Below are 25,753 nucleotides of genomic sequence, written 5' to 3' on the forward strand. Positions count from 1 at the left end.
TAAAAACAGCATTATTATAATTCGTGTTCCGTAAATTACTGTTTTTTCCCCCAATAACATAAAGAAGTAGGACATTGTCCTGTATTAAAAGAATAAACTTTAAACGATAATAATGCTACGTTTGTATGTCGACATGGTGATTGCATCCCATTTAAAAAGGAGGGTCTGCCCCATACACACAACTATACATTAATCAGGTAAAACCGTACCTTATTTCCCGGGTCAGTACAGTATTCTATCCTGGGTCATGACTGTAGATCCGTCCCAACAGCCGTGACCCTGGCCTGTTTTTGTTTTGCTCAACCGCATATCGCCAGGCAGGATTTAATGTTCTGCATGTCGATTGGTGAAAAGGGGGCGTGTCTGCATAAACGGCCGTGGATTTCGAGATTGGGCCATGATCGTGACAATTCACGGGCGTTATCGACAAAACAGGCCCGACAGCTTTTAAAGTTAGACCCGTTCTGTCGATCTGCCTCTTTAATGCTGTCGCGCAAGACCGCATTGAATAGGCACCCATCACTATTCCCCCCGTTGATGAGAGACCGCGGCCATGTACTGGCTACATTGTGATCCGTAGAAACATCCAGCGACGCGGCGCCCAACTTTCAAGACTGGTGTCTGATTGGCTCTTAATGTTCAAGCGACTGTTACAGACTCTGTATGCTCGACACGCTTCGGTCCACTTTACCGTTCCCAATCAGAGTCCATGTACTAAAACTTGTGGAAAATAACAATTTGAGCTTTGCTGTAATCTCCCAGGTAGCAATGTCAGTTATCAGTCTGGCTGGGAATGCCAGTTATATGACCTATTCCTGGCTTATCCCATAACAGCTGAACATGTAACACAGCCACCGGTTGCTTGCAACTCAGGGGTCACTGTTAATGACTCTTGTGTTATCACTAATACAGATAGGTAAAGGCAGTGAGAGCACTGGAGCATGAGGCAAGCCAATTAATCAATATATCATCCTACAGTCGTGGCATAAATGAAGCAACAACTTTAACAATAAGGTCTATCATCCAGCACACTGCCGCAGTGCGAGATCTGCACCAGTAGTAAGCTCATGCCCAGAGGACAGGCCGCAGCCTTATGCACCCACACAGATTTATATGAACCTGATCAGTCCATCTGGAGAGACGGGGGAGGGGAGGGAAGGGGCAGACGCACGTAAGCTAGGCCAATATGGACTTGTTCGAACAACTCTGCATCATCCACAATGTAGCTGAAGAAAGAACATCTGAATGTCCCCTTTTTCCTCAGAGCAAACCGTGTGCTAGTGTATTATATATTATCATACTCCGATCTTCATGGAGTAATACAGACAACACGCAGAGTAAGATGTAGAAGATAATAAAGGCCTTGGAAGGATTGCCGTAAATAGCATCCTGATTTATTAATGAGCGGAGAACCTGGAGCTGCATCACTAGTAACCCTGACTGCAGCTCACAGGAGGAAGCAGGACGGCTGCATTATCTCTGGGGCCTGTAAGTGCTGTCAGATGGTGTCTGAGTACACAGGTCACCTCCCAACCGCACAATCCAACATGTCCCACAAGGGTCCAGTCGTTTACACATAAAAATACCATCCACAGACAGGAATAATACATCTAACACCCGGAGGAGACAGGCATATTGAGGACTGAATCATGTCCTGGTATATTACTGAGCCTAGAGACACAAATAACACAGTACCTCGGCAAAGGCACTAGTTTGTGGGGAATTGCTAGGTCCCATTTCTCATCTGCAGCTCAGTCCACAAAATGGCCGCCGGTATATAGGGGACGTTTCAATTGTAAGCAAACGGTGCAACACTGAACCCACAGACATTTCTATAATTATATGATGTTTGCAATAGTATCTACATACCATGTGATGACACCAAAGATGATAAACATGGAACAACAATTGCTGCAGCTGGAATAGAAAATAAATATTGGTTAAATATGTGAAGTGGGTTCCCATATTTATTTAGTTTCTTAAAAAGCGCAGAAAATTACGTTGCGCTTTACAGTTGTAGACAGTGATAGAACAAACTGGGTAACAAAAGACAGACCTGGAGGTAGGAGGGCCCTGCTGCAAGCTTACAATCTATACCAGGCATGTCCAAACTGTGGCCCTCCGGCTGTTGTGAAACTACACATCCCACATGCCTTGCCACATTAGGGAATGATAAAACTATGGCAAGGCATGCTGGGATGTGTAGTTTCACAACAACTGGAGGGCCATAGTTTGGACATGCCTGATCTATACCATATGTTATATGTCTGTGGCATATATATATATATACACATATACATACATACATACATACATACATACATACACACACACACGCATATGCCCCCTTATATGACACACAGCCCATGTCTAATGCAGCCTTGTGCTCACTTAAGGCCTTATTCTGATCTGAGCCCAGTACAAATTTGTTCTTAAAATGGGCAAAACCATGTGCACTGCAGGTGGAGCAGATGTAATCTGTGCAAAGAGAATTAAATTTGGGTGGGGTGTGCTGAAACTGAAATCTAAATTGCAGTGTAAAAATAATGCAGCCAGTATTTACCCTGCACAGAAACAAAATAACTCACACAAACCTAACTCTCTCTATACATGTTACATCTGCCCCACCTACAGTGCACATGGTTTTGCCCATTTTAAGAACAAATTTGGGTACTCTTTACCTAGCACGGCGCCCGCGATTACAATCGCGGGCGTCGGGGGTAAAAAATCGCGGGTAAATCAAAATCGGGTGCGACGCGATGCCCGCGATGCCCGCGATTTTCCCATAGGGATCAATGTTAAAAGTCAGATTGGTCGCGATTTTAGCGTTAATTGGCTCAATGCCCGCGATTTTTACATAGGAAACAATGTTAAATGGGCCACAGAGCCCTAATAGTCCCCCTGAAGTGTGAAATGGCCCCCACAATTTTTAACGCCACCCCACGATCAACGTGAACCCGAAGCGTGGCGAGCGGCGGCGGTACGCGTCCTCCGACCTTTTCATACCCCCACTATCCACGTCGGCGTGGAGTTGAGAATAGAATAGTGTGGCGAGCCCGAAGCGTGGCGAGCGCAGCGGATACCTTCACAGTTATACGCGTCCCCTCGCGGGCTTCACAGGTGTCCGTGGCGACGCGGACACCTGTGAAGCCCGCGAGGGGACGCGTTTACCTGTGAAGGTATCCGCGTCCGCTCGCTGCGCTCGCCACACTATTCTATTCTCAACTCCACGCCGACGTGGATAGTGGGGGTATGAAAAGGTCGGAGGACGCGTACCGCCGCCCCTCGCGGGCTCGCTGCGCTCGCCACGCTTCGGGTTCACGTTGATCGTGGGGTGGCGTTAAAAATTGTGGGGGCCATTTCACACTTCAGGGGGACTATTAGGGCTCTGTGGCCCATTTAACATTGATTCCTATGTAAAAATCGCGACCAATCTGACTTTTAACACTAAAATCGCGACCAATCTGATTTTTAACATTGGTCCCTATGGGAAATCGCGGCCATCGCGGGCATCGCATCGCACCCGTTTTTTTGTGCATGCGATGGTCGCGATGGGCGCCGTGCTAGGTAAAGAGTACCCAAATTTGTACTGAGCTCAGATCAGAATAAGGCCTTTAGTCACATCAGTGGGTGGGTCAACCACTCCCATGAATTTAACACACTGGTCTTCTGAAATACTATGTGCTGCTGTGCAAAATCTGATTGGCCGCAAGTTGTTATATCCCTGCCCACTTCAAAACGAAAGGTGCGTACACACGGGGCAATATGATCGCTGGCAATATATTGCTCAGTGTCCCGTTTTCATCTGCGACCAGAGATGGTCTCAGATGAAAATGTCACACTGCCGGGAGAAGAGGCAGTGGAAGTCGCTGGTCGGAGGAGCATGTTCCTCCGACCAGCGACCATTCAGGGGCTGAAAACGGGAGCGCACACCAGGCGATATATCGCTGGTGCACACTCCAATCACTGGCAATATGGTCGCACAGCGACCATATTCCCAGCGATTTCAGCCCCTATCGCCCCCGTGTGTACACAGCTTAATACTGGCCCAATACTTAATACTGGCCCATTAATGCCGTTACTGAGTTATGTAGTCAGATGTGGTCAGGCGATGATTACAGTGTGTACCGAGCCATATTCTGACCACATGATGACATTTATCTCCTTTGTTATCCAGTACAATTTGGCCGCATGTACGGTGGCCACATCGAGGGCTCATCCTGTGGTGGGTGGATTGCACATTTGCTGAACAACTACAACAAAGGTTCCTATGATCCCAGAACTATGACAATGTATTGTGCCACAACTATTTAGTGAGCGGTAGCCCGGTCGCTTTTACTGCCAGGAAAAAGTAATCTCTAGCACCGCAAGCTACAGAGCAGGGACGGCCTGGCTAATTCTATGGTTCTACCTGCTTGTGTTGCCTTTTTGTATTGTGTGTGTTAATTATGTTTGAAAACTTCCAATAAAGAATTCACAATAATAAAACATCTACCATGCGTCCCCCGCAAACCATGTATACAACATGTGCGGAACGCCAAGAGCAGGGAGGCGGCTATACAAGCTTAATCGCACCACGCCCCTAACTGCTGTGAACGCAGAAGTCTGTTCCCCATATTGCTTCCTGCTGATACAATAACAGAGACAATAATATGTTGTAGAGGAATGAGCAGTATATTTCCTGTGATGACATTCGGACATTTCATACAGGATTTCCTGCTAATAAAACAACTAAAACCCACGAGCAACAGAAAAATGAAACATGATGCAACTGAAGTATAGTCTATACTGCCCCCTGATGGCAATAAGGCAGAGCACACCACAGCTGTAATACTGTACATTGGAAGACGAGGAAGCAATTACATAGGAGGAGAATGACTTGGTTTGGTACTATAAGTAACATCGCCGCTCCATGGACAGGAATCATAAATACCATGACACAGACGCAGCGAGAGAGAACTCCAGAGCAACGCTTGGCATGTGCTGTGAATTAGCGGAGCGGGGCGTAGGTAAGTGGCCCTCTGCCAAGTCGCTGTCACTGTGTCAGCAGAACAACTGCTGTGATAATAGGGCCCCAGGATCAGGGAGGGAGGATGGAATCGCTGAGGGGAACACATGATGCTAATCCAAACAGGGTCTATGAGCAACTTATACACAAGCACAACATGGATAATGTCAGACACTGGATAATATCGCTGGTTAGAACTGGGGCTGTGTGTGGGACTAATTACATTACTTTTTGATAAAAAGATAATAAAATTAAGTGATAATCAACCAACCAATCAGCTCCTACCTGTCATTATTCAAACCCATCCTGTAACATGGCAGGTAGGAGGTGATTGGCTGGCTGCTTATCACTCTCCATTCTATCACTTTTTGAAGCGTAAGTGCATCTGGCCCAAAGTGTGCTATTTATGATCTATTAGTAATTATTGCATAATGTTATTTATTACCAGTTATGTATACAGCGCACACATATTCTATAGTATTTGGCCATTCACTGTACCAGTGGAGTTTACAATCTATATTACCTACAACTAGAGTTAATTTGTGTTGAAGCCAACTAACCTACCAGTAGATTTTTGCAATGTGAGAGGAAACCGGAGTACCCGGAGGAATCCAATGCCAACACTTGCAGAACACAGAAACTCAGCACATTTAGGGCTGTTGTGGGAATCCACAGTCTGACAGTGGTGGGTGGGGGAAATTTAAAAGAAATTTAGGGTACCGGAGTGAGATGTGGTTACCAGAGGCAAGAAAAGGCGGTGGTAATTGGCAGGAGATAATATGTATGGAGATGAGGGTGTAGATGTAAAGAATAGTGGATTTGGAGAAGAGCTTGTACTTGTAATGTTAACCATGATTACACCAATGATGCTGTCCATGAGCATACTTTTAATCTTTCTTTCTTTTAAAAACAGCTAAACATAAAATACATGATAGTTTAAAAAGGTAGAACTACTAGGTTGGTAAAGTTAAAGTTGTGTTCGTGGGTGTTTAAAGGTGTGGGGGGGGGGTCATTTTGTTGTGGTCTTTGGAGGAGACATTTTATTTTACTCCTGATCAATCTCAATCATACCCCTTTCACATCGCACTTTTAAAACGGTATATTGCCGTTTTTTTTTCCATTTTAAAACGTTTAAGGCTGCAATGTGAAAGTGCCAGAGTTGATTTACCGGTTAAAGTTAACCGGTATTTCAACACGGTTAAAAAGCAGAGTCCTACACGTTTCAGAGCCGTTTTTTGGCAGTTTGAACAGCTCTATTTCAATGGCTTGAAACGTGTCCCTTGGGGGTTAAACGGGTTGAATGTTTGAATGGTATTAAATGATTTTTAAAACGGTTTTCACCTGCAATGTGAAAGGTCTCAAGGCTCAGACCCGTTTTAAAGTCCCATTTAAGAATACCGTGTCATTATCCATTTCTGCAATGTGAAAGCAGTATCATACTCCACACAGCCTGTATGACAAAAACAGGTTGTCTAACAAAACCAAACAATAGGGCTAAGTACAAGTCCACTGGGCCCGGTGTCCCCCTGAAGGGTTACAGTAGTCTCTAACAGGTCTCCTGTATTACTACCACAAACTGCAATGTGAACTGGATCTAACTGCGACTGACAGGATTAGTTTATGTTATCAGGGTTCCATTACTGCTGCCTAACAAAGGACTGTTAATCAACTCTCCCTTATCTTTTACTGGGCTCCCCTATGCTTATGGGTTGTGCTGAGGACATCACTCTGTGACATCTGTGCTATATGTAATCCATGTATCCCGAAGTTGCACAGCATGGCATCACTAAGCCTGCGGGACTCAGGCAACCCTTCTGTGTGCTAAACCACAGCATTATTACATAATGTATAAATGTTTCTGGGTTAATATAGTACACAGTGTGATACAAACACTTATATAACATGTAAAACTAGTCCTGCATATAAATGACTCAGAGAAAGGTTGCAGTGGCCACTACAGACAGAGGACGTCACGTCTCAATACGAGGAACTTACCGAAGGAATAGAGAAGAAGTCCAAGGCCCAGCATGAGCAGGCTGCTTGCCCATCCTATCAGCAGGAACGCCGGGATCAACAGAACAATGGCCTGCAGGACACATCACACAGAATGGAAATGTCACATAATAAGCACAATACTAATACAGCGATAATGCTATTAGCACCATGGTGCCGATTCAGAGTCCCAGGCAAAACAGCCGGATCTATGCCGCTACATGACCCTCATTCCTGGCTATTAGCCCGCATCTGCGCCACGTATCCATGATGAAAAGGATCCATCTGAAATCACCGGAGTTCTCCTATAAGTAGGCCGCAGTTCCAACCATACGCCCTTAACAAAGGCATGCCAAGTGCGAATGCCATGCCAGTGACAGATCTATAACCCTGGGCCATGATCACGGAACTCATACGTCATCATCCCATTCATAATCATTGTGGGCCAGATTCTCTAAGCTTCAAAAGTGATAAAATCCAGAGTAATAAACAGCCAGCCAATCAGCTCCTGCCTGCCATGTCACAGACTGTTTGAAAAATGTCAGGCAGGAGCTGATTGGCTGGCTGTTTATCACTCTCTATTTTATCATTTTTGAAGCTTAGAGAATCTGGCCCAGAGTAATTTAGTCACTGGTTATAATTGTCCAGTAGTGACATCATCCTTTCCATATTAAGTACTAATAGCGTCACAACCCGTTCAGTTCCTATTTCCTGCCTGAGCTACAGACCAGAGTGCAAGAAGAACCAGAGCAGAGAGTGGCAATCCAGGCCTGGCTGTGACAGGTGCAGGGTGCTAGATTGAACACTAGTATTAATATTTACATCAGGGTTGCCGACCCTCCCGAAATTTCCGGGAGTCTCCCGAAAATCGGGGCTCCCTCCCGGCCCCCCGGAAGGGTGGGCAACCCTCCCGGATTCAGGGGGGACCCCCGCTGTCCCCCGGATCGCGGCATTAAAATGCCGCAATGCCCGGGTCTCAGAGGAGGGGGCGGGGCTAAAATGACACAATCGCGTCATTTTAGCCCCGCCCCCTCCATGGAGATCACTGAATTCCTTGGTTTTACAGCATGGGGGCGGGGCTTAGTGATGTCACGATTAAGCCCCGCCCCCTGAGCGGCTACTGAATCTCTCCTCTCCGGGCTTCTCCCGGAGAGGAGAATAACAAAGTCGGCAACCCTGATTTACATTGGTGTGTCATTTACTGTGTTCTTGCGTCTTCACTCTCTTAACCCCACCCCCCCCACCCCCCCAGTCGGCTGTACCGGGCTATTATGGCGAGATCTCCTGCGCAGCCCGGAGGAGACAGCATTACCGAAATGGACAGAGCGGCTGACAGGCTTTAATACCTGCGCCGCAATCAGGAGTGAGGCTTCCTGGAGATAGCAGCGCTGAGTGGTGAGCTGTGGGCTGCCCCTAGTGCATGTTAGGTGTGCAACTAATACATTGCAAAAATATATATTTTTATATTTTACCTAAAACTATGACCCCGGCACCTATCGCCAAGGGGTGACGGGGATTAGCCCTGGGGTTCAGCCCATGACAGGTGAAGCCTGGGGGGGGGGGACCCCTTTATTGGGGGGTCCCCACTTCCCCAGGAACCCCATCCTGGGATGACCAGCCAGGGGGTGATATTTTGGCATTGGGAGCCTATATAAAAAGTGTCCCCCAGCTGTGGCATGACCCCACTGGCTGTTGGAGCCTGATGCTCGCTCCAAAATACAGGGACCCCTACTCTTTTCATTCCACTGTATTTTTGGAACCAGGACCGGTCCAAGAGCCCAGTGCTGGTTTTTTAAATACGGGGCGGACGCTAACACATTGTTCTCCCATATTTGTGAAACCAGGACGGCTCAAAGAGCCCGGGGAGTGATTTTTGAAATGCGATTTTTTGGTCACGTCAAAGTGTGCGATTTTTACCACAAATTGCAATGACCTAAAAAAAAAAAAAAGACCCTTTACTAAAAATCCCACCCTATTACCCATGGTGTGTGACTTGCAGAATATATCCCCCACTGAGCCACTGCAAGCACCAGGTCCCCTCAGTCAGTGACGTTAGTGCATAGTTACCCCTTTCACAGCTTTCACTTCATTTCCTGCCTTGATTCTTCTAGCGTATCCGCCCTGGATCAGCGCCATGGTCATTCCGATGAAGAAAAACATCTTTCCCTGCTGCATGCTGCCAAGGAAATCACAGAGCGCAGGTTACAGGCAGGATCCACAGCCCTGTGTTTATGCTCCAGCTGGTCTGATCTCATCCAGATGTTCCCCGCACCCTGCTGCTCATCCCCTCCCTCACCGCTGTACGGCCATATACTATTATTCCGAGGCTAGGAAAACATCTACAGATCTTACACTCAAGCACGAGTCACAGCGTCTATATCATGATACTATACAACATGTGTCTCTCTATCGGTCATTCAGCTTGCATGACCATATTTCTAAGCAGGGTTTCTGGGACTATGGGCCTTATTCTAGTTCATTCTTTCTGACAAAATCCTTCTTAGATGGACAAAACCATGTGCACTGCAGGGGGGCAGATGTAACAGGTGCAGAGAGAATTAGATTTGGGTGAGTTATTTTGTTTCTGTGCAGGGTAAATACTGGCTGCTTTATTTTTACACTGCAATATAGATCTCACTTTGAAGTAAAACCCCACCCAAATCTAACTCTCTCTGCACAAGTTACATCTGCCCCCCTGCAGTGCACATGGTTTTGCCATCTAAGAAGGATTTTGTCAGAAAGAGTGAACTAGAATAAGGCCCTATGTCCCCAGTTGCCAGCCCAGTCCTGAGTGCATGCAGCAGAGGCAGCTTGGGTCATGTGTCCTAGGACCCTGGTAATCTGGAAAGAACAGCAATGTTCCTTCCCACAGCCACAAAATGTGACTTACATTGTCCCTGCCATCATGTCTGATATTGCAATGGCCACAGTGCTGAGTTTAGGTGAGATAGGTGCACTGAGACAGGTTCATAACCCAACCTGCCACCATGTTAAATGAAACTTGAGGTAAAAGACAATCTGAGTTTCTGCTAAGTAACCGTAGCCAGACTTGTGCTCAGAGGAGCATTCCTGGATTATTACGCCTCGTCTACTGCACTGTGCAGGAGATATGGAGGCTAAAGTGTTTGTTTCTACAGTGCTTACTTTTATTTTAAGGCGCCACAGTTCCTAGAGCGTCGCAGAAGATACATATATATTTGAGATATTTGAGAATTTGCCCAGTTTGAAGACTGGACCTTGAAGTACACCTGCAGCCTTCATTGCTCTATATTGCCCTCACCTATATACCCCCATTCTGTTGCTATGCTACAGCCTGAAGCTATCGAGTGCCGAGCTGCTGATGAGCCTGCCAGGCACTCTGCTAAGACTCCTGGCTGCTGTGTATGTCACTGCCTGCAGGATGACCTGTAACACCAGACGGTGAGTTACATGGTAATAATGCTGGGGGTAGGGAGTACTTTTGTGCAATTTGGGCTGTGAATTGGCCTGGGGGGGATGGCGTGACACAGGTTTCCATTACCCAGAATGTCTCACTGTGAAGTACAGTGAAATACTTATATTTGTTTTATTTGTAAAACACAGAGAACCATGAGCAGAATGGAGATGATATTTGTAATGATTAGTTTATTAGCCGGACGAGAACAGGTTCCCGCTCCCCTCAGCTATTCCCTAGCCTGTCTAACCCTGGGGGAATGTGATGACACCGGATTTCCCATTATAATGGAGCTTGTGCTACATTGGAAACACGCAGCACTCAGTATAAATGCTGCACATAGTGGCCAAGGGCAAAAACGAAATAGAAGAGAACAGAGAAGCCATTAGCAGCCATTTCCTGCATTAGAGGCCTGAGGATGCACTTACAGCCCATTCTGCTGTGCACCACTTACATTGTTATAGCTAAGCCATTCTGTGCACACAGACATCCCAGAAATATGTAAGAGCCCAAAATAGGCCGCCTCTGATTAGATAATAAAATGTAATATACAAGAATTGCTGCTGCACCTGAAAATGGCATCCTACATGTAGCCCCAAGAAAGCCTCCGTATACAGTATGATGTCAGTGCTCCGTGTGCCGATACAAGAAGCGCAACTTGTATGAAGAAGACACCAAACGGCCATTTATCATTCATCATTTGCGACTATTTCCGAAAACACCCATTTGGTGGGCGGGTTAGCCGCATATATGAAGTACCTCCCACATGTATGTAGAAGGGACTGCAGCAGATATCAGAGATTCCTGCTGCGGTCCTTCACATTTGGGATGTACTTAATATCCCGCACCCTGCCGCATCCCCCAGAGGATGCTGCCTGAAGCACTAATATACGAAGCATTCTGATATCAGCTCCCGGGATCTGGTCGGAGTTAGGGATGGCCATCGACTATCGATGTTCCCAAAACATCGATGGTTATGACCTAGTGCTTGATGTTTTGGGCATCGATAGCAGTGGCTCGAATAGTTGTATGCCGTCCATGGACGGCATCCAATGCTTTTGGCCGTGCGCGCACCTTCCTGCGAGGCGTCCTGACTGCAGTGACACGGCGTCCCGCCCCGCAATAGAGGGAACCATTGACGGTAGGTTGTAGAATATTGTATAGCCAAGGATGGTTACTGCCATAGCAACCTTCGATGGGGGATGTGTCGATGGCCATCCCTAGTCGGAGTGGTTACTATGCGACGGGGTCAGGGCTGACCATTTAAAATGATGCCGAAATGCGAAAGAAGCAACGTAACGGTGTTTCAGCAAGCTAAAAATTCTCTCTTAGAGGCGCAGCACACCTGAACGGAGCAACAACTCAAGTGCTCAACTGGGAGCCACCTAGTGGTGGCCATGTGGAAAAACAATTCCATTTCCCCTCTAGAGTTTAATCACATATAAGTGGTGTGGGATTCTCCTATACCTTCCCCGCATGCCGAGCTGTACGCCAGGAATTCCCACTCATATACATACGCCCACATCTGCGCTGTCACCCCATTTGTGTCACAGGAGCTGAATAACATAACATATATGTCTCACCTGTTGAACTGGAAGCGCTGGTGGGTGAGGAAGCTGATGCTGTACTCGAGCCCGGAAAACAAGAAGAGGTAGAGGAAGTAGACCAGCCCAAGGGCTCGGAGGCTCTTCAGACCTTAGCAGAAACATATAATGTGTTACTGGTATGTTACATTCAGGGATACATAAAGCGCTATATGCCACGTGCAGCAGCGGCCTCAGCACTTCTGTGTGCATGCAGGAGCAACCGAGCAGGAACCCCTAAACTGCATCTGGTAATCAGTGCTCGCCAGCCAATTACTCTAATCCCTTCTTTATTTACTGCCCACCTTTTATTTAATGACAAGTAGTGTTAGCTCACTTCACAGCATTCACCACAAACAAAGGAACCGGACTGGGTCACAGTGACCCCTTTAATCAGTGCGTGGCTGTAGTGCAAACACCAACATTGCTACACCTTATACCGCACGCCGGAGCCTCAGGACTGCAGCCAGAACGTTACTGTACACATACATAAGAGTGAGGCAGGAACCTGAATATATTAAACATAGGACATTATTTTCTAACTCCAAGACAGCCCTGTTTATAGAGCCTTAAGCCCTTGCAAAAAGTGGTCACAGGCAAACGGTGTCCCGCTGACCGCTGTGGAACTACGAATTCAAGAATATCCTGCCACACAAAGATTGTACAAATTGGTGGAGGGTTACAGGTTGTCTAACCTGGTGCTAGAGCGTAGATTAGTGTGCACAGCAAAATCTAATATACTGGCCTTATTGTACTAATAATATAAATGATACTATACTATAATGAAAGTAAAATGGTAATCAAATATATTTAACTAGCTCAGCCTGCTCGAAGCAAAAGCTTCGAAAGCTAGTCTGCTACCTTGTGATTCTGTATGTGAGAAAGAAGTAGTTTCAAGCTCTGCCAGCAAAAGGAAGTGTTTCGGAGACTCACGGACACTAGACATATTTATAGATGATACTCTGAAAATAATACTTTTGCTTATTTGTAGCTATGTGATAAATGTACTGTCCTGCTTATATTGCTACCTACCTGGCTGCTGCAACGACCAGTGGCGCCGCTGATGGCTGCCTAGGCGCTGTGCGGCGTGGCAGGCATGTGATCCCCGCAAGTGATGTCTTAATGCTCTCAATGTAATGCGTTTAATGTCTCAATGGAATGTGTAAAATGTCTCAATGGTATGCATGTAACGTGTCGTCGTTCCCCCCCCCCCCCCCCATTTCATCCCTGCTGATGCTGCACTGTAATCCACAAAAAATTCCTAGTGTGCGCAAGCACACATGGCCAATAAAGTTGATTCTGATTCTGATTCTGATTCTGATTCTATAGTCTAAAATGATGCCTGGGATTGCAGCAGTTACAGGCCGTATTAATAAGAGCGCCCTCTTCTGGTAGGAAGTACTACAATACATACTGTATAAGGTTTAGTATTAAGGAAACGCAGATGTTCTTTACAATTGACTTCTCTTTTTATTTACACAATAGGTAAAACTGAGCAAAGCCATCTCCACCATCTTCAGGAATTTATGGATTACGTTCTAAGGAAGTGGTTCCCAACCCTGGTCCTCACGTTCCCCGAACATTGCATGTTTTCAGGACTCCACACAGAATCACAAGTGAAATAAGTCATTTTACCTGTGGATCTTTCAAAATGTGTCTGAATAATGAGCACACCTGTGCACCTGCTTGGTGACCTAAGGGGATGAATCAATTAGCCGCAGGTTCCAAGCCCTGCGCCAGTATAACATTACATTTTTATGACGCCTATTCCAGATTCCCTTGCAATTTTCTCAGAAATGGAAAAATTAGGATGTTGCTTGTTAACTCTGCAGTGTGCCACTTGTGAGTACAGACAGAGATGCATGCAGACGGATGGTTTACATACAGATCCGATGTTTATTAAATTGTGCATATGCAATTGTCAGCTGCAGTCCACCAAGCATGGCGGACAGCCTGAAGCCTTTTGGGCAGAGAGCATTCTCGAAGGCGGGTTGGCTCCTTTTCAAAGTGTGGTAGAACAGCGGGTATGGGATACTATACCCAGCGCTAACACCTGATGCTGCCTTAGTCACTGTTGCCGGGTCTCCCTCACACCCTTCTATGGTGCGTAGTAGGGGAAAAAAGTGTGACAAACGATTCAGGTGCTCAGGATCATAAGGCGTTTTTGGAAGGTATAAAATTAAATGTAATATTGAAGCACAAATAAAGTTAAATTACATACACACATTAAGGGGGACATTCAATCTACCGCCGCCATTCCAGACGGGCCCTATTTAATGCTGTCTTCCCCTACAGCAGGGGTGTCCAAACTTTTTGCGACGAGGGCCAGATTTGGTGAGGTGAAAATGTGTGGGGGCCGACCATTCAGCCCGACATTCTTTGAATCATTAATCACATCAGAATGGTCCCCCACTCTGCCCCATTCACTTTATGTCCCCCAGCGTGCCCCCATTCACTGTATATCCCCCAGCCTGCCCCTTCACTGTATATTCCCCGGCCTGCCACCATTCGCTGTATGTCCTCCACTCTGCCCCCTTCACATTATATTCCCCTGCCTGACCATCCTTCTCTGTATGTCCCCCAGCCTGACCCTCCTTCATTGTATGCCCCCATTCACTGTATGTTCCCCACTTTGCACCCATTCACTCTGTCCTGTAGCTTGCCCCCCCCCCCCCCCCCCTCTTCTCGGAATGTCCAGAGGTTGGAAAACGGAAAGCTGGCAAACACATCTCACTGTGGTGGCCGGCACCTCCTCACTGCTGCAGACAGCAAGGTAAAGGAACGCTCACCGGGACCCCACCTTTAGTGTCCTGTGCTGTGCATCCTGCATCTGATGCTCCGCCTGCTTCTGGCTGGAGGCTGCGGGCCACTTGAAATGATGGCATGGGCCGCACTTGGCCCCCGGCAGGACTTTGGACATGCCTGCCCTACAGCATTGAACAGGGGATCTAGGCAGAACGTGCCCGACTTCACAAGCAGTCGGGCTCGTTCTGCCGAGAACGGATGGGAATTGATGAGCTCCGGGCAGCAGCTCGCCGATTCCCATCCTCTTCTCGCGGCCACGCCCCCTTCTTGGCGCTCGGCAGGCGGGACATTGAATCCCGTCTGCGAAATGAGCGTTGAGCGTGCCGACAACAGGACAGGGTCACGGCTGTCGGGCAGCCCGACAGTCGTGACCCGACATTGAAAACCCCCCTAAAACTCTTCAGCATCAAAAATAGGGCATGGGTCTTTCCCAGGGTGATGCTTGGAGCATGTGGGGAATGAAAAAAGGTGCAGTCCGGACCGGCGCCCTAGTGGCGTGCACTGAATAAGATCACACAGAATACAGTCACTTGCTGACGCGTTTCGATCCTACTTTGGCTTCTTCCTCAAGGCACCTTGCCTCATTTTACATGTTGAAGAATTTTAATGTGTGTATGTAATTTTACTTTATTTGTGCGTCACTATTACATTTATTTTTATACCTTCCAAAAACGCCTTATGATCCTGCGCGCTTGAATCGTTTGCCACCACCACTTTTTTTCCCCTTTTAAAAAGGGGATTTTTGTCCTTACCTGGAAAATCCTTATTTCTGAATCCTTTGGTGGACAGTGGGAAGGGGGCGGAGCCATGGCGGCAGGCACCAAGTAGCTAACACTTTAGTGGTGCAGCCCAGGCCCCTCCTTCCCCACACTCCATCCTAGGTCAGTTTAGACTACCACCGGACTTAGGAGCACAGGAAAGGAGAGAATGAAAGAAAGAAAAAGAGAGATCTTGTATCACCATGAACAAGAGCATTCCCTAAAACCAACCCATCCGCCGATCAGGGGCGTCTGGGCGGGCGCCCAGTGTCCACCAAAGGATTCAGAAATAAGGATTTTCCAGGTAAGGACAAAAATCCCCTTATTTCCTTCATGCCATTGGTGGCCACTGGGACAGTGGGTTGTCCCACCGCTGTCCCCTTACGGGAGGGAACGCTCCTGAGCTGCAGAAAGAACGCCACGGCCGAACGCAGAGTCGACCTCGGTGAAAGTATCAAACCTGTAGTGGCGTATAAAAGTGTGCATGGAAGACCATGTGGCTGCGCGTCACAGCTGCTCTGCGGAGACTCCTGAAGGCGCAGCCCACGATGATCCTACCGAGCGAGTGGAATAGACCGTGAGCCCTGCTGGCGCCGGCCTATTCGCCAGGAGGTATGCCTGCTGAACCGTAAGCCGCAACCACCTGGCAATGGACTGTTTAGATGCGGGCCAACCCCGCTTCTGATGATCATAAAGAACAAACAAAGCTTCTGTTCTTCTAATCTCCCTGGTCCTATCCACATAGATGCGAAGGGCCCGAACCACATCAAGAGCCCCTCCACTTCTTGAATCCTGGAAAGCAGGAACCATGATTTCCTGGTTTACGTGAAACCTGGATACCACTTTTGGCAGGTAACCCAACCTGGTACGGAGGACTGCCCGATCTTGGTGGAAAACCAAAAACGGTGGCTTACAAGATAGAGCGGTCAAATCCGAGACCCGCCTAGCTGACGCAATTGCCAGAAGGAAACACACCTTCCATGAAAGCCAACGCAACTCCACTGACTCCAGAGGCTCAAACGGAGCCACCTGAAGAGCTCTCAGAACCAAAGGCAGATCCCACGGGACTACGGGACTCCGAAAGGGAGGAGTCACGTGCATGACCCCCTGGAGGAAAGTGCGAACCTCCGGTCTTGTCGCAATGCGCCTCTGAAACAGAACCGAGAGCGCCGAGACCTGAACCTTCAAAGTGGAATGTTGAAGGCCCAAATCCACTCCCGACTGCAAGAAGGCCAAAACCTTGGGCAACGAGAACCTCCTTGGATTCTTCTCGTGCTCTTCACACCAGCGAAAGAAAGAACTCCAGATCCTGTAGTAGACTCTTGCTGAAGACGGCTTCCTGGCCGCTATCATGGTTCTTATCACAGAATCGGAGAACCCCCTGTCTCTTAAGATCTCCCTCTCAAGAGCCAAGCCGTCAAACCGAGACGAGCTAGGTTGGGATGTTGACAGGGTCCCTGAGACAGAAGGTCTGGCCGGAGAGGTAACCGCCACTGAGGTTCCTCCGCCATGAGCCGGAGATCGGCATACCAGGCCCTGCGTGGCCAGTTTGCGGCCACCAGGATTACCCTTACCCGTTCCCGCTTGAGTCTTCTTAGGAACCGAGGAAGAAGAGCCACCGGCGGGAAGGCGTACACCAGATCGAACGGCCAAGGTGCCGACAGAGCGTCGACCAGAAATGCGCCTGGATCCCGAGTCCTGGACCCGTAGCAAGGCAACTTGTGATTTCACCGGGATGCCAGGAGGTCTATCTGAGGCCTTCCCCAACGAAGGGTTAGAGAGTGAAACACCTCTGGATGAAGAGACCATTCTCCGGAGTGGATCTCTTGGCGGCTCAGAAAGTCTGCTTCCCAGTTTTCGACGCCGGGAATGTACACTGCCGACAATGCCAAGAGGTGACGTTCTGCCCAACGAAGAATTGGCTGTACCTCCAGAAAAGCTGCTCTGCTCCGAGTTCCCCCCTGGTGATTGATGTACGCCACCGCCGTGGCGTTGTCTGTCTGTACCTTGACTGCACGAGAGCAAATCAGGGGGGCCGCCTGGAGAAGGGTTAAGTAGATCGCCCTGAGCTCTAGAATATTGATCAGCAACCCCGACTCCTGGTGGGACCAAACTCCCTGGTAGGATCGGTCCTCCACCACCGCTCCCCAGCCCCTGAGGCTGGCATCTGTCGTCAAGAGTACCCAGTCGGAGACTAGGAAGGGCCGTCCCATGGACAGGTGACGTGGCTTGAGCCACCAGAGCAACGATAGTCGAACCTCCTGAGAGAGTACTACCTCCTGCCTCTTCAGAGCCTGTGGTGAATGGTTCCAATACTTGAGGATCTGGTGTTGCAACGGTCGAGAGTGAAATTGGGCAAATTCCACCATCTCGAAGCACGAGACCATCTTGCCCAAAATCTTCATACATAGATGAAGAGAGACTCTCCTGTGCTTGAGAAACCCTCGTAAGAGGGCCTGCAAAGCCAGCCGCTTCTTGTCTGGAAGATAGACCCTCTGGGCCTGGGAATCCAGACGCGCTCCCAGATGTATCATCTCCTGGGAGGGTTCCAGGCTGGACTTGCGCCAGTTCACTAGCCAACCGTGAGCCTGGAGCAGGTCCAGCGTAATGCCTAGATGTTGCAGGAGTAGTTCTCTGGACTGTCCCAGAATCAGAAGGTCGTCCAGATAAGGCAGAATCCGCACTCCCTGGAGGTGAAGGAAGGCTGCCATAACTCCCATCACCTTCGTAAAGATTCTTGGTGCTGTAGAGATTCCGAAGGGTAGAGCCCGAAATTGGACATGAAGATCCTTGGTTGCAAACCGGAGGTACTTGCGGTGATCCGGATGTATCGGAACATGCAGGTATGCATCTCTGATGTCCAGAGATACCATGAAATCCCCCGGCTCCAATGCCTGTATAATGGACCGGAGGGACTCCATGCGAAACCGCAGAATGTTCAAGTAACAATTGAGATCCTTGAGATTCAGGATTGGTCGGAATGAACCATCCGGCTTCCCGATTAGGAATAAATTGGAGTAATAGCCGTGGCCCCTCTGCTGAGGAGGAACCACTTCTATCACCTGAGACTGGAGAAGAGTCTGAACGGAGGCGTTGAGAGCCTCCGCCTTCAGAGGACAGGCCGGGCGCCCCGTGATAAAGAATCGGGTCGGCGGACGCCTGTTGAAGGAGAGATAGTATCCTTCCGACACTATACTCAAAATCCAATTGTCCGATGTGGTCTCCCTCCACCTGTTGGCAAAATGGAGGAGGCGAGCCCCTACCGGCAGGGAGTCGACCTGAGGGGTCCCCGAGTCATTGGGAGGCCTTCTCCGGGGCCTTGGGACTGTCTGCTCTTACCAAACGACTCCCTCCTGGGAGGACGGCTTCTTGTTGAAGATTGTCCCCTCGGCTTTCCCTGCGGCCGAAAGGAACGAAAGGACTGCTTCGGCTTAGAGGGTGCCGACGGGAGGAAGGCTGTCTTGGAAGTGGCTACCGTAGTCACAATCTTGTCCAGCTCCGGACCGAAAAGCATATCGCCCACAAAAGGAAGGGCCTCCAGGGCCTTTTTGGACTCTGCATCCGCATTCCAAGTGCGGAGCCACAAGGCTCTTCTGGCTGCAACCGAAGACGCCGAGATCCTAGAGGCTAACGTAGCCGTGTCCAGGGCCGCCTCGCCCAAATACATGGAGGCTTCTCTGATATGGTCCACCAGCGAAAGCAGCTCCGACCTGCGTATGCCTGACGTAATGTTCTCCGTCAACATATCTGCCCATTTGCCTACCGCCCTAGCCACCCAGGCCGAGGCCAAAGCTGGCCTATTAAGCGTACCCGCATGAGTAAAGATAGACTTAAAGACATGTTCCATCTTTCTATCCGTGGGGTCCTTTAGAGCCGCCACAGTGGGAATAGGCAAGGTAGTAGCCTTTACCAGCCGGGCTATGTGGGAATCCACCTGAGGCGGGCGTTCCCATTTCGTGCGCCCGTCTGCCGGAAAGGGATAAGAAGAAACCATCCTTTTAGAAATTGTAAATTTCTTATTAGGAGCAGACCAGGCCTTTGCCAGGTCTTCCTCCAGCTGCGTTGAAGATGGGAAAACAGCCGGATCCTTCTTCTTGCGCTTAAAAGATGGTGCCTCCTCCGCAGGAGGTTGGTCTGGCTCCTGTATGTTTAAGCAAGAGCGGACCGCCTTCACCAGCGCATCTACCCTGGACTGGGTCATAACCTCGTCCTGGGATGTAGCCTCCTCGTCAGGGTCGTCCGGGTCATCCAGGTCAACAGGGTCATCTGTGTCCGCCTGGTCGTCCTCTGAAGTATCCGTCCCCGTAGAGTCAGCTCTCTGTATGCGGGCTCTGGGGTTCTTGCGCTTGCTAGCGGCACCCAGCAGGTTCTGTAGAGAGGAAGAAACCTGAACCAGTCCCTGCACTGAGGAAGAAAGGCCCTGTACCCAAACTGGCTCAGGCGCCAGCGTCAGCAACTGAGGCTGGGACTGCGTGAGCGGAGCCGGTTGAGCTGGTGGAAAAGTCGCCTGTGAAGGCTGACTCAACACTGGTGGGGGCTGAGGGTGTGAACGGGAAGCGGCTAGCTGTCCAGCAAGGTCCCTCATGGCTGCCGTCAGGGCCTGCGCCCAACCCGGTTCCCCGGAATGGGATGCCTGTGACGGGGCCGAATCCACAGAGTCCCCACCATTACAGCGTGTACACACACCCCCATGGTCTGTCGAGGTGGAAGAAAAATTCTCCTTGCACCTAACACACTTAAAGGCCCTCAGGGCAGGAGCGTCCCCTGACCGCGAGGATCCTGCGGACTTTGAGCCTGACTTAGAAGTCATGGCTATGCTCTATCCCACTTCAATACAAGAGACAGAGTGAATAGAGAGATTTGCACAGAAAACCCCTATATAGAGAGGGGTGTGAAAACACAGCACTGAACACCTCAAGGGTGCAGTGTCAATGCAGTACAACCTGACCCGTCTGGAGACCGGGGAAGGAAGGGTGCCACAGTGTCCACACAAAAGCTGTTTCCTGCTGCTCCTCTGCACCGATGCGTGACAGAGTCAAGCCTCCATTAGGACAGGACGCTGGCAGTCCCCGGCGGGAACTCATATAGAGGCTCCCTGCCGGGGACTGGGCGGGTAGGAGGTGAGGGACCTCCCCCCCCCTCCTGGAACCTTGCCAGGGCTGAGAAAAAAAAAATATGGCGGCCCCCACCGCTACAACAATAGCCCTGGTGGTCTAGTGGCCTCGGTTTCCCCTGTGGGGACCGAGTGTCACCGCCAGGAAACCGCCGGGAGCACACCCACCCCCGGCGGCTACGTGCGCTGGGTTCCCTCCCTCCGGCATCTACTATCCAGACGCCGCTGCGAGACAGAGCGTCTCGCGGTCACCGTTGCGGGACAGAGTCAAGCTTCCATCGGGAAGCGTCTCTGTCTCGCGTCTCCCCCAGCCGCGATACCGCTGCGTGCTGTGGGGAGGGAGGGGGGAAAGTGCGGCTTACCTGCTCCGTGGCGCACGGTCCCTCTGTGCTGGGACCCAGCCTGCAGGTCCGTGGCAGTTCACGACGAGCTGGCTCCGGAGCAGGTGAGCAGCCTGGGTGGTCCACCCGGCTTGCTCACCGCAAGTGTAAAAAAAAAAAAAAAAAACTTTTTTTAAAAAACGCTGCAGAAACCTGCAGCAGCTACTAAAAACGTGCCTGTGCTCCTAGGCACCAAGAAAAAAACTGACCTAGGATGGAGTGTGGCGAAGGAGGGGCCTGGGCTGCACCACTAAAGTGTTAGCTACTTGGTGCCTGTCGCCATGGCTCCGCCCCCTTCCCACTGTCCCAGTGGCCACCAATGGCATGAAGGAAATAGTGTGCTTAGACTAGTGTTGCATTTCATGGCCCGGCCTGAGGGTTAATCAAATGTCTCATGGTCACACAGAGTGATCCGATGCTGCATCATCAGACACAGCAGCGGATCACAGAAGCCAGCGGGAGGAGTCTATCTACGCAGTTCGTCTCCAGTAGCATTAGCATATTACTGCACAACAGCTGAGTACCTATCTGATCAGGGAAAAGTGCATGAAAAAGTGGGGAAATCATCCTGAAACTACCAAAAAGTGGCAATTGAAAAAATGGTACTTGTTTCCTAGCACGGCCACAATCGCGGGCATCGGGTGTAATTTTTAGTGGTCTGCGACGCGACCGACGCGATGCCCCCGATTTTCCCATTGAAATGCATTGAAAAAAGTCAAAATCGCGTCGGTCGCGTCGTATGCGGCTAAAAAAGGCTTAAATGGTCCAGACGCGATGCCCCCGATTTACCATAGGAAACAATGTTAAAGGTCTCAATTTACCCGCGATGCCCCCGATTTCCCATAGGAATCAATGTTAAATGCATCAAATTTCACCAAATCATCATAGGGAACAATGGTAAATGGGCCAGAAACCCCCAAAAACACCCCTGAACAGTGAAATGTCCCCACAAAAGTATTTTACGCCACCCCACGATCAACGCAAACCCGAAGCGTTGGGAGCGCAGCGGTACGCGTCCTCCGACCTTTTCATACCCCGACTATCCACGTCGGCGTGGAGTTGAGAATAGAATAGTGTGGCGAACGCAGCGAGCCACCGAGCCCGAAGCGTGGCGAGCGGACGCGGATACCTTCACAGGTAAACGCGTCCCTTCACGGGCTTCACAGGTATCCGCTGCGCTCGCCACGATTCGGGCTCGGTGGCTCGCTGCGCTCGCCACACTATTCTATTCTCAACTCCACGCCGACGTGGATAGTGGGGGTATGAAAAGGTCGGAGGACGCGAACCGCCGCCCCTCGCGGGCTCGCTGCGCTCGCCACGCTTCGGGTTCACGTTGATCGTGGGGTGGCGTAAAATACTTTTGGGGGGACATTTCACTGTTCATGGGTGTTTTTGGGGGTTTCTGGCCCATTTACCATTGTTCCCTATGATGATTTGGGTAAATTAAGCCATTTAACATTGTTTCCTATGGGAAATCGGGGGCATCGCGGGTAAATTGAGGCATTTAACATTGTTCACAATGCCCACGATCATGATCGTTGTGGCCGTGCTAGGAAACAAGTACCGAAAAAATCACGAAAAGCTCATCAACCTTTTCCTATGTTGACCTTTTGCTCGTGTCGATTTTGACCACACCGATCCAATGTATGTCGACACTTTACATAGGTCAGCCTATTGATCCAATAGTGGTTGACCTTTTGACTGTCGACCTAATGACGGCATACCTTGCACTTTGTAGTTTAGTTCTGGGATAAACAATAGCGATATAAACATCGGAACACACACACGGGCACGTACTTTCCCGAGAAGGAGAGTCCTGTCTTCTGGTTACAGCTGAGAATCGGAACAAGGAGAAGGGACTGAGCAGGTCTGAAGCCGCCTGAAAGCCGACCGTCATGGAGGAGACCTAGAGAAAGGCGGCACAAGAGATCAGGACCATGGCGCTCTGGGAAGCCCACACATCTAATAGGAAGGTCAGCAGTCAAAATGTGGACATAAGTTTTTCACTTTTCCCCCGGATGTCGCCAGTCGACATGGACACTGTAAAAATGTACCGCTGCCGGCAAAAAAAAAAAAAAGTGATAAACTAATTTCGACCTTTTGACTGTCGACCTAATGCTTGTCTCGATCTTTTCACTGTCGATCTATTTCTTGTGTCAACCAAAGCCATGTTGACCTATTATGAGTCGACCAAATGACCGTATCCCCTTCAAACTGCATTTGCTCTTAATATTGGTGCACATGGCACAGTAACAGACACATAATCCCGCACTTTGTAAATGAGGTGGACATCGTGTTCATTCTAGCACCCGCCATCTTTGAAAACCCATACAGTTCCTCTTCCCTGCCTGGGGTGTCGCTGTCTGCTGTAGTGTTTCTAGCACAGTGTGGTCTGTATATCAGCACTATGCAAACCAGACCTGTGCTAGAAACACCACAGCAGACAGCGACACCCCAGGCAGGGAAGAGGAACTGCAAAAGTTTTCAAAGATGAAAACCCACGCAGATGGGCATAAACATTAAGCGGCCAACGAAGAGTATTAAAGTGTACTCTTGCGTTGCGCATACTCCAGGGTAGAACATATGCGAGGACAGGAGATCACATCTCCACCGGCAGGTACATGGGGTAGCTGGCTGGGAACAGGTGTCCGCCCATATGAAACCAAGAGTACATATGGGGGCCAGTTCAGCTGCAGAGATGCGCACCTCTCAGCATATACGTGTCTGGTGACAATGCAAGAGCGATGGCAGCCGACTTCCGCTCAGCTTTGTATTAGCCCCAAAAATGTCTTATAGACTTGTAATAAATAAAAGTTCCTATGACTACCAGGGGTCCACAAGGGCTGTAGGAAGAGAACATGCAGTTGGAAACCGATACTTTAGCAGAAGTGTTACGATATTTTAGGACCGCACACACCCTGCATTGGTGCCGTGACTGGCATTCCTGCAGCTAAGCGACACTTTCAGAAATCGCAGATAAATCAGGAGTGAAGTTTCTTTACTACCTGACAAAAATGCGGCAGTCCCAACACCCACATTCCCACCGCATGACCGTCACATCTCACACTGCAAGCAGGCAGCCTAGGGAAGGTTTATGTTCTTTGCAGCAGCTACGTCATTCCAAGCTCAGGAATAATACATTCAGTAAATCAATTTTTATGGAAGCCTTTAATGGGGTTATGAACTTTTGGAAGTTTCTGTATGCCCCTCTCCTGGAAGCCGTTACTGCAATCTGTAGCCAAACAGGGCCACGTCTCCATATTCTGTACATACAGTATGCACTCAATAATCATTCCACTGTCAAACTCAATTCCATTACATTTCTTCCCCGTTCTGGTGTTAGATATTAGCAACAACTGAACCTCTTGACCATATCTGCGTGCTTTGATGCATTATGTTGCTACCGCATAATTTTTTTTACTCGTCCTCTGTTTACATTGCTCCCTAAGTGTTTAATTAGTGATTATTCTTTTAGATTCTTAGATCTACTGTCAAGATGTAAACATTCCAGAGGTTCTGTGCGGGACTCACCCTGTTCTCCTTGGGAAGCGTCTCTGGAAGGAGTAGAAAGATGAACGCCAGATCTACAACTGCGAAAAGAAGGGCGAGCAGGGCCGGCCTGACATAGAAGAGCTCTCCGCTGGCCACGTGGGTTGCAAAGTAAGCTCCAACCATAGGCCCTACGGTGAAGCCCAATGAAAAAGCAACACCGATCATTGCCTATGAAAAGGAAATATATTATTTCTTCATACAGTTTTGACGTATACAGCGGAGGGGGGGGAGGGTAACTACAGTGCGCCCATTCGGGGAGCTTAGGATCTAGAACCAAGGATAATAGAAGTTAGGGATACAGGCAGACAATTAGGTGCTTAGGCTGTGGGGCAGAGAGTTATGTTAGGTATAGGCACTAGCAGGGAAAGTTGGCAATAGGCTGCAGGGGGGGGGGGGGGTGTTAGGGTAAGCATAGTTACCTGAACACTACTGGGATTCCCTCCCTCCCTCAGGATGCTGGTGTCTGTATTCTGAACACCGACATCCCCGCCACTGGCCATCTGTATGTATCCCATGCCACCAAGCAGCCTAATTTACTAATAGCATGTGTGCTCACAGGAAAAATGTATCTCCATGATCAAACCTTTATTTTCAATATGTACTTTTCTTGAAAGAACCTGCAGTTTGGGTAGAGTTGGGTCCTCCTACACCGTTCCCATTTGCACCTTATTGTGTGAAACTCCTGGGGAGTATCATGTACTGTATACTTTTTCATCAATTGTGTCTTAGTAAACAAACTGTGGGGTACATTTATTAAGCTCGGTGAAGTGATAAAGTGTCTGGTTTTTATCACCGGCCAATCAGCTCCTACCTGTCATTTTTCAAACCAAGCCTGTAACTTCACTGTTATTAGCCGATTGGCAGGTGATAAAAACCAGACACTTTATCACTTCACCGAGCTCATTAAATCTGCCCTGATTGGTTGCGATGGGCAACGCCTTCACAAAACCGCTTTTATTATAACTGGTTCCATATTATCCTTACTAGTAAACCTGCTCGAAGCAAAATGCTTCAAAAGCTAGTCTGCTCCCTTGTGATTGCCTGTGTGTTCGTGGATGTGTGAGAGGGAGAAAGGGATGTAGTTTCACTCACTGCCAACAGATGGCAGTGTTTCGGAAACACTGTGTGT

The 25,753-nt window shown here is 49.1% G+C and overlaps 1 protein-coding gene and 1 long non-coding RNA gene across 3 annotated transcripts in view; one reads left to right on the forward strand and one right to left on the reverse strand.

Moving 5' to 3' along the window:
* Positions 1 to 25,753, reverse strand: part of SLC75A1 (solute carrier family 75 member 1) — a 53,968-nt gene that overhangs the window by 3,085 nt on the left and 25,130 nt on the right. For both annotated transcript variants that reach the window (XM_083151689.1, XM_083151697.1), the window contains exons 6-11: positions 24,604 to 24,792; positions 22,870 to 22,978; positions 12,017 to 12,128; positions 9,068 to 9,176; positions 7,004 to 7,094; positions 1,870 to 1,917 (exon numbers count right to left, since the gene is read on the reverse strand). In XM_083151689.1, the coding sequence (XP_083007815.1) occupies positions 1,870 to 1,917; positions 7,004 to 7,094; positions 9,068 to 9,176; positions 12,017 to 12,128; positions 22,870 to 22,978; positions 24,604 to 24,792 (658 nt within the window). The remainder of the gene's footprint in view (positions 1 to 1,869; positions 1,918 to 7,003; positions 7,095 to 9,067; positions 9,177 to 12,016; positions 12,129 to 22,869; positions 22,979 to 24,603; positions 24,793 to 25,753) is intronic.
* LOC146016257 (uncharacterized) lies at positions 4,860 to 25,596 on the forward strand. Its single transcript, XR_014449204.1, has 3 exons — positions 4,860 to 5,009; positions 13,502 to 13,641; positions 24,548 to 25,596. It is a non-coding gene; the product is annotated as an uncharacterized LOC146016257 (long non-coding RNA).

This window comes from Crinia signifera, chromosome 1 (assembly GCF_055691185.1).
Source record: "Crinia signifera chromosome 1, ASM5569118v1, whole genome shotgun sequence".
NCBI classification, from domain to species: Eukaryota; Metazoa; Chordata; class Amphibia; order Anura; family Myobatrachidae; genus Crinia; species Crinia signifera.